The sequence below is a fragment of the Lissotriton vulgaris genome, chromosome 3_1, assembly GCF_964263255.1.
Source record: "Lissotriton vulgaris chromosome 3_1, aLisVul1.2, whole genome shotgun sequence".
Lineage (NCBI taxonomy): Eukaryota > Metazoa > Chordata > Amphibia > Caudata > Salamandridae > Lissotriton > Lissotriton vulgaris.
This window is the reverse complement of record NC_141689.1, coordinates 1,213,621,564-1,213,630,913: the sequence shown is the minus strand read 5'-3', so window position 1 is coordinate 1,213,630,913 and position 9,350 is coordinate 1,213,621,564. Positions and strand designations below refer to the sequence as shown.

At 41.0% G+C, this 9,350-nt stretch overlaps 1 protein-coding gene across 1 annotated transcript; it reads right to left on the bottom strand.

The window, feature by feature from the left end:
• Positions 1 to 4,263: 4,263 nt before the first annotated feature.
• LOC147727665 (uncharacterized) lies at positions 4,264 to 5,169 on the bottom strand. Its single transcript, XM_086963670.1, has one exon. It carries the CDS (start codon positions 5,167 to 5,169, stop codon positions 4,264 to 4,266), a length of 906 nt encoding a protein of 301 aa, XP_086819796.1.
• Positions 5,170 to 9,350: the final 4,181 nt, after the last annotated feature.

The window sequence follows — 9,350 nt, the reverse complement described above, 5'->3', positions numbered from 1 at the left end:
GCTTGCGGAGTAAAGGTATTTTCGGAGTAAAAAATGTGGAGTGATGGTATGCGGGGTGAAAGAATGCGGGTTATCATCATATATTCGGCAGGGTAAAACACCTTCATTCCGCAAATTTTATTCCGCATACCTTTACTCCTCATACCATTATAACGCAAGTACCTTTAGTCCACATAATATTACAACGCATGCCATTACATCTTATATGCTTTTACCAGGCATGCTTTTACAACGAAATTCGTTGTAAAAGCATGAATGGTAAAAGCATATGTTTTTAATATTTAAGTGTAAGGTAAGTATATGGTTTTAGTTTGGGGGTGTTGGGGTATATGTTTTAGGGCTAGGTTTGGGTTTTGGGGTACAGGGGTATTTTTAGGGTTCAGGGCTAGGTTTGGGTTTTGGGGTACAGTGGTATTTTTAGGTTTGAGGGGTAGGTTTACGTTTTGGGGTACAGGGGTAATTTTAGGGTTCAGGGCTAGGTTTGGGTTTTAGGGTACAGGGGTATTTTTAGGGTTCAAGGCTAGGTTTGGGTTTTGGGGTACAGGGGTATTTTTAGGGTTCCGGGCTAGGTTTGGGTTTTGGGGTACAGGGGTATTTTTAGGGTTCAGGGGTAGGTTTGGGTTTTGAGGTACAGGGGTAATTGTAGGGTTCAGGGCTAGGTTTGGGTTTTGGGGTACAGGGGTAATTTTAGGGTTCAGGGCTAGGTTTGGATTTTGGGGTACAGGTGTATTTTTAGGGTTCAGGGGTAGGTTTGGGTTTTGGGGTACAGGGGTAATTTTAGGGTTCAGGGCTAGGTTTGGATTTTGGGGTACAGGGGTATTTTTAGGGTTACAAAGGGTAGGTTTGGGTATTGGGGTACAGGGTATTAATAGGGAACAGGGCTAGGTTTGGGTTTTGGGGTATAGGGTTTTTTTAGGGTCAGGATGGGATAGTGTTTAAGGGTGCTGGGGTATTAAAAGGGACTAGGGTGGGATTCGTTTTTAGGGTGTAAAGGGTAATTATTAATTTTAAAAACTTTAATATATATGAATATATATATGTATTTATATGTAATATTAATATAGATATAATGCAATGTAAAATAAATAGTTTTTCATTTTAATAAAAAGTATATATATATATATATATATATATATATATATATATATATATATATATATATATATATTTTTTTTTTTAAACACACTCCTGGTCATAAATTCATCCGTGAAAGAACCAGAGTCGGAGCCCAAATATAGTACGATGCTGTCAATTTATTCAGCAGAGAAAACCCAACGCGTTTCGAGATCAGCCGATCTCTTGCTCACGGGTAGAGCTTGTCAGTACTAACATTCATTTAAAGCAACACACTATTTTTTTCAATTGTATCACGTGATCATAGACATAAAGAAAGTGAGCAAATTAAGGCTATGTCTGCAAAATGGAAACAGTGTTTTGCGTAAACAATTCTGTCATTTCCAAAACGAGAATTAGATTGGAAACATTCGGGAGCCACCATGCATTACAATACTGATATAAACTTGCAAAAGTATTGAAGCATTGTAACTGATCATAAGGAACTAAAATCCATATTGTTTAAGTCCCAAATTTGAGCGTGCCCATAGTAGCCAGGCATCAGGTTATGGCACTGTGTTAGAATTCACATCAGTGTCCGAAAAAAATGTTCATGAGCTGTGCTGCCCCAGTGGGCGAAAATTCAATCAGTTTACTCAGTAGGGTGACCTCTAATCTTGCCCAAGTGGGCAATTTGTTAATCCATGTCCCTGTAAAGGAAAGAAAAGACATAGCTGTATGTAACAATATTTGCAATGTGGATCAGTGCATTTTTAAAACATTAAAATTTCTGAATTTAGTTACAAAAGAAGCAGCAGCATATTTTGCATCAAATTAGAACTGTGTATCATGTTTGGAGATGAATGGCTAACTCTTCACCCAGATTGTGTCCAGTAGGTTGCAGAGTGTTATACCTTATAATGTATTTGGATTCAAGTTTCCTTAAATCCAGCCACCTATTGCCTCCCCTCTCATTGCTCTCAATGCTGTCCAGAACACAAAATTTCATTACATTTGGATTTCTGTTATGTACATCAGCAAAATGCCTAGCTACAGGGTACTGTTGGTTCTCATTCCTGATCGCTCTCTGGTGTTCTAAAATCCTGAGTTTTGCCTGTTTTGTTGTGCATCCAATATAAAATTTGTTGCATGGGCACTCAAGGGCATACACAACATATTCAGTTGGTGTTTGGTAATCTTGTGAGCACTTTTATCTTTGCACAACTGTATCGATTTACGATTGTTGCTGTATTTACAGGCTTTACACCTGCGACAAGGGAAAAAACCTTGAATGGGATTGGTTTTTTTACTCTCCTTTATCACAGTATTACTCAATGAGTCCTTAAGTGACTTGGCCTTCCTGAATGTCAGCGAAGGAATTTCATGGATTGACTCTTTCAGATCATTATCAAGCCTCAGTGTGTCCCAATATTTAGTTAGACATTTACATAACTGCCAGGATTGACTGTTATAGGTAGTGATGAAGCGTACCTTTTCATCAGCCTTGTGTTGTTTTGGGACTAACAATTCATTCCTGTCCATTGCATTAACCTTAGTCAGGGCCTGCTGTATAATTTTATTACTGTATCCTCTCTCACAGAATCGTTGTACCATGGTTTGGCTCTCTTTGGCGAAGCCCTCTGCTGAGCTACAGTTTCTTTTGGCCCTGATTAGTTCGCCCATAGGGATACTACGTATAAGGCTGGGTGGGTGACTACTCCCTGCGTGAAGCAGGCTATTTCCCGCTGTGGATTTGCGGAATAGAGTACTTTTTAAATTCCCATCCTCAACCTCCAGCTTGATATCCAAGAATTCCAATTCCTGTTTGCTGATTACACTAGTGAATTTTAGATTCAGAGAGTTGTTGTTTAGAATGGTTTCAAATTCGTGTATCTGGTCAAGAGTGCCATTCCACACACAGAAGATATCATCAATATACCTTCTCCAGAGGATGACGTGGGCACTGTAGTGGGAGATCTTGTTCACCACTAGTTCCTCCCACCAGCCTAGATATAAACAAGCTAGGCTGGGGGCAAAACAAGTACCCATCGCCACCCCCTGGATTTGTTTGAACAGTAGTTGGTTGAAAATAAAGTAGTTATTGGTCATGCATTCCCATATCATGTCAAGCAGCATGTTCGTATGTGACAAGAAAGAAACCGATCTGTTTCTGAGGTAGAATTTGCATGCTTCCACCCCTAATTCCTGCGGAATGCTGGTGTATAGGCTGGCAACATCAAAACTTACCAGCCAGTACTCAGGACTCCACTCAATGTCTTTGATAATGCTTAAAAAATCAGATGAGTCCCTGACATATGAGGGCAGACTTGTTACAAAGGGCTGTAAGAAGTGGTCTATATATCTGCTGGTTTTTTCATACAGACTACCAACAGATGAGACGATAGGTCTACCTGGAGGTGTCTGCAGATTCTTATGCAACTTGGGGAGCAAATACAATGCAGGTGTTTTTAGGATACTTCACATAGAGGTAATTAAACTCTTCATCCTCAAGTATACCCCTAGCTTTCCAATCCTGTAATTTGTCCCCATAAGCACCCTTGGATATATTGTAATCCTCTATGTTAGCTTTCATGTAATTATGTTCATCAGATAGTTGCATTAGACCTTCGTTTAGGTACATGTCAATAGGCCAGACCACCACATTCCCGCCTTTGTCGCTATTCTTAATAACCACATCAACCCAGTTCTCCATTTCTTTTAAGGCAAGAAACTGTTTTTTGTTAAGGTTCCAGTTCATTTTAGGCTTCATTCTATCCATACGTCTCATTTCCTGTATCACTCCCTGTTCAAAGCTCTCTATAAAGCTGTTAGCAATTTGTGGAACAAATACTGATTTTGGTTTGAAACCACTACTGCTACTCATACAGATTGATTCCTCAGTGTCCACTAGGTTGAACACAGCATCATCATGCACATAATCGCAACCTGCTAACAATTGTACAGATTGCAGAAGTTCCGCGTCATTTACACTTAGTGCACTGGGATTCTGAGTCATTGCATCTTTCCTGATTCGAGGTTTATTTGCAAACCACTTTTTCAGCTTGAGTTTGCGTGTGAAACAAAAAAGATCAATGCGAGCATTGGTGAAATTAAAGTTAGAAGTGGGACAGAAAGAAAGCCCTCTGGAAAGTACTTCAATTTGTACAGGTGTTAAAGTACGAGTAGAAAGGTTTACCACTGTTTTGGAGTTCATTTTTTCGCCGCTTTGCCTCTGGTTACCACTCCTACTGGGCTTGAAACCGCTTCGGAGGATTTGTTGCCTCTTCCGCGTCCTCCTCTGCCGCCTCTTCCACTCCCTTTTGATGGGGTGCCTGTCTGGCGTTCCTTGGTCATCAGGGCTACTTCTTTTAAAATTAAATCTTTTACTGGAATCGCTTCCAACGGTTCCGAGATGTCACTTTCGATTGATTCATTGTCCTCATCCAGAGTTATCGATTCGCCCGAAGTTGTTGCGCTTTGGTTCGGCACCTTGGACTTCTTTCCGGGTGTGGTGTGACTTTTTGTTGTTCCTTGTTTTTTGGCGGCTTCTCTGATTACATCATACCGCTTGGCAAAGGTTAGGATTTGGCCCTTGCTGTAATCCACTTCATCGCGGTGAAATTTCCGCTGCTTTTTTTCTTTGATTTCCTCCTCAATTTTATCAAGGCGTTTGTTCATCTTATCCATCTCCATGGTAAATTCACTTTCCGTGTATTTCTCTTTCAGTTTCGTGATCAGTTCCTCATTTTCTGTGTTAAGTTTGGCACATTCTTTTTCAGCGTTCTTTATGAGCATTTTCAACATATTACCTGAACAGGCGTGGTTATTTTCCATCCACTCGCCGATCAGCTCGGGGTTGGGATTTTGAAATGTGGGTATGATAAAAATCCTTAATCCACGCGGTATCCTGTTACATTCCAGATACTTGGTTAGGGCAGCCGCCTCCCACCAGCATGATTGCTCTCGTTTGAGGTTCTTCCAGAGAGCATCCCAAAGTGATTTCAATTCGTTCACTTGTTTACCCGGTGGTCTTGTGTCATCTCCCACACTCGATTCCGTAGAGGTGAAAAGCTTTGCTGCTGCTTCAGCCCTCTTGCTATTCCTCGATTCCGCCATACTGATTGACACAACAAACCGGCCGGTATGTTGTTGTTTGCACCATATATTCCGTTTGCACTGCTACTGGCTGCCATTGTTACCCAATCCTGGGCGGGAAATCGCTGTACTTTCAAAGTTCAAAATTCTCAACCCGTTCCGATCTGATACCAGGTTATTGGATAATGTCAGTTGTTAGCGAGCTTACGTAAAGGTTCCAAGTTCGCTTTCTTTTTCCAATGCGATTCCTCAATCCAGTGTAGCCACGAATCAGGCGGGCAAAAGCAATTATTCAACTATAAACACACACGAGTTTGGCGTGCTTAAGCCGCTTAAACGGCAGGCTCACGACGGGGTTCGCCAACCGCTTACTCTTAAACACACTCCTGGTCATAAATTCATCCGTGAAAGAACCAGAGTCGGAGCCCAAATATAGTACGATGCTGTCAATTTATTCAGCAGAGAAAACCCAACGCGTTTCGAGATCAGCCGATCTCTTGCTCACGGGTAGAGCTTGTCAGTACTAACATTCATTTAAAGCAACACACTATTTTTTTCAATTGTATCACGTGATCATAGACATAAAGAAAGTGAGCAAATTAAGGCTATGTCTGCAAAATGGAAACAGTGTTTTGTGTAAACAATTCTGTCATTTCCGAAACGGGAATTAGATTGGAAACATTCGGGAGCCACCATGCATTACAATACTGATATAAACTTGCAAAAGTATTGAAACATTGTAACTGACCATAAGGAACTAAAATCCATATTGTTTAAGTCCCAAATTTGAGCGTGCCCATAGTTGCCAGGCATCAGGTTATGGCACTGTGTTAGAATTCACATCAGTGTCCGAAATTTTTTTTCAAGAGGTCACCCTAATGAGTAAACTGATTGAATTTTCGCCCACTGGGGCAGCACAGCTCATGAACATTTTTTTCGGACACTGATGTGAATTCTAACACAGTGCCATAACCTGATGCCTGGCTACTATGGGCACGCTCAAATTTGGGACTTAAACAATATGGATTTTAGTTCCTTATGATCAGTTACAATGTTTCAATACTTTTGCAAGTTTATATCAGTATTGTAATGCATGGTGGCTCCCGAATGTTTCCAATCTAATTCCCGTTTTGGAAATGACAGAATTGTTTACACAAAACACTGTTTCCATTTTGCAGACATAGCCTTAATTTGCTCACTTTCTTTATGTCTATGATCATGTGATACAATTGAAAAAAATAGTGTGTTGCTTTAAATGAATGTTAGTACTGACAAGCTCTACCCGTGAGCAAGAGATCGGCTGATCTCGAAACGCGTTGGGTTTTCTCTGCTGAATAAATTGACAGCATCGTACTATATTTGGGCTCCGACTCTGGTTCTTTCACGGATGAATTTATGACCAGGAGTGTGTTTAAGAGTAAGGGGTTGGCGAACCCCGTCGTGAGCCTGCCGTTTAAGCGGCTTAAGCACGCCAAACTCGTGTGTGTTTATATATATATATATATATATATATATATATATATATATATATATATATATTTATATATATATATATATATATTCACTGAAAAAACCATAGGTTTCACACCAGTTATAGTTAGGAATTACCATTTAAAAAACCTAATAAATTCACAGAAAAAACCATAGGTTTCACACCAGTTATAGTTAGCTGGAAATTCTACTGACATAAAACCATTGAAATTACCACATTATAGTTAGTAGGACTCACTAAAACTTGCGCGTGTAATGCACTGCTGATGACATCACATATTACATCACTCATGACATATATTCATATATTCCTCGTACAGTAGATTGGAGAGCCGTAGAATGAAATACTCTACAGTGTAGTGGCGCAGAGTAGAGTGCCGTACAGTGGAATACCATAGAGTAGAGTGCTATACAGTGGAGTGCTGTACAGTGGAATAGCATTCAGTAGAGTGGCGTACAGTGAAGTGGCATAGAGTGGAGTGGCATTAAAGGGAATAGCATACATTGGAGTGGCATACAGAGGAGTGGCGGAAAGTAGGGGAGCATAGAGTGGAGCAACATAAAGTGGGGTGGTGTAGAGTGGAGTTGTTCACAGTGGAATAGTATAAAATGGAGTGGGGTACAGTGCAATGGCACAGAGTGCAGTTGCATAGAGTGAAATAGCAGAGAGTGGAATGGCATAGAGTGCAGTGACGTAAAGTGGAGTGGTGTACAGTGGAATACTATAAAGTGAAGTGGCATATAGTGGCATAAAGTAGTGTGCATACAGTGAAATACCAGAAAGTGAACTGGTGTAAAGTGGAGTGGCATAGAGTGAAGTGGCATTGAGGGGAGTGGCATACAGTTGAAAAGCCTATAGAGGAGTGGCATATACAGGAGGGCCGTATAGTGGAGTAGTGAGTGGTGGAGTAGAGTGGAGTGGTTTAGAGTGGAGTGATGTGGAGTGTATTGGCATAGGTATACCAGAGAGTGGAGTGCTGTAGAGTGGCATGTCGTAGAGTAGAGTGGAGTGGTGTAAATTTGAGTGCCATAGAAGTCGAGTAGCTTATTATACAGTAGAGTGCAGTGCCATAAAGTATAATACTGTAGTGTGGAGTGGCATACAGTTGAATAGCGCAGAGTGGAGTGGCATAGAGTATATTGGCATAGAGTGGTTTAGCAAACAGTGGAGTGGCATAGAGTAAAGTGGCGTAGAGTGGTGTACAGTGGAGTAGCGTACAGCATAGTGGTGTACAGTCGAGTGGCAGAGAGAGGAGTTGAAATGCGTGGAATAGCTTAGAGCGGAATGGCATAAAGTGGAATTGCTTACAGTGGAATAGTGTAGTGGCATAGAGTGGAGTGATGTAGAGTGGAGTGATGTAGAGTGTAGTGGTGTAGAGCTGAATAGCGTACAGTGGAGTGGAGTGGTGTGCAGGGGAAGAGTGTAGCCTGAAGTTGAGTACAGTGGAGTAGCACAGAATGGAGTGGCATTGAGTGGAATAGCATAGAGTGGAGAGGCGTAGAGTGGAGTGGTAAACAGTAGAGTAGCCTAGAGTGGAGTCGATTATAGCTGAGTGGCATAGTCTGCAGTGGCGTAGAGGGGAATAGCACACAAGGGAGTGGCATTGCATGGAACCGGGTGTTGTATAGTGGAGTGGAGTGGGGTGGAGTGGCGTGTCCTAGACTGGGGTGTGGTACAGTGTCTTAGAGTGGAAGATCATTGAGTAGAGTAGTTAAGAGTGAACTGGGATGTCGTAGACCAGAGTGAAATACAGCAGAGTGGCATACCGAAGAGAGGAGTAGTGTGTGGTAGAGTGTAGCATTGTGTCATAAAGTGTATTGGTGTGTCCTAGAGTGGAGTGTTGTATAAAGGAGTGGTGTTTGTTAGACTAGACTGCCATGTTGTAGAGAGGAGTGGTGTGGCGTTGAGTGCCATAGAAAGGAGTGGACGGTCATAGGTAGGGCTGAGTGGCATGTTTATATTGGAGTGGCTTGTCACGTATCCCTGACAGAATATTGAGGAGCAAAATATCGACCTGCCAAAATATTGAGGAAAACATATAGAATGCCAGAATATCGAATTCCTACCTACAAACAGGTAAGTACAAAAATATTGAATCCAAAATATTGTTGTAAATATTATAGTTTGTTAAAATATCAAATTTTTTAAATGTCTTAAAAGTAATGTAAAATTAATGAGATAATAAATATAATTAACTAAAACATACTTAAAAATACTTCAATTGCCTTAAAATTAATAAATAATTAATGTAAGTTTTAATACATATATATAATAACTTAATAAAAAAATATTCAATATTTTTAGTGTAGGATAGCAGAGGGTAAAATGTACTATTCCCTCTCCAGTGAGTGCAACAGTAGGGAAAGCGTTGGATAGCGGGAGGGTAAACATTACTATTCCCACTCCAGTGAGTGCAACAGTAGGGAAAGCATTGGATAGCGTAAGAGTAAATATTACTATTCCCACTCCAGTAAGTGCAACAGTAGGGAAAGCGTTGGATAGCGGGAGGGTCAAAATTACTATTCCCACTCCAGTGAGTGCAACAGTATGGAAAGCGTTGGATAGCGGAAGAGTGAACAGTACTATTCCCACTCCAGTGAGTGCAACAGCCGGGAAAGCGTTGGATAGCAGGAGGGTAAAAGTCACTATTCCCACTCCAGTGAGTGCAACAGTAGGGAACGCATTGGATAGTCGGAGTGTAAAAATTACT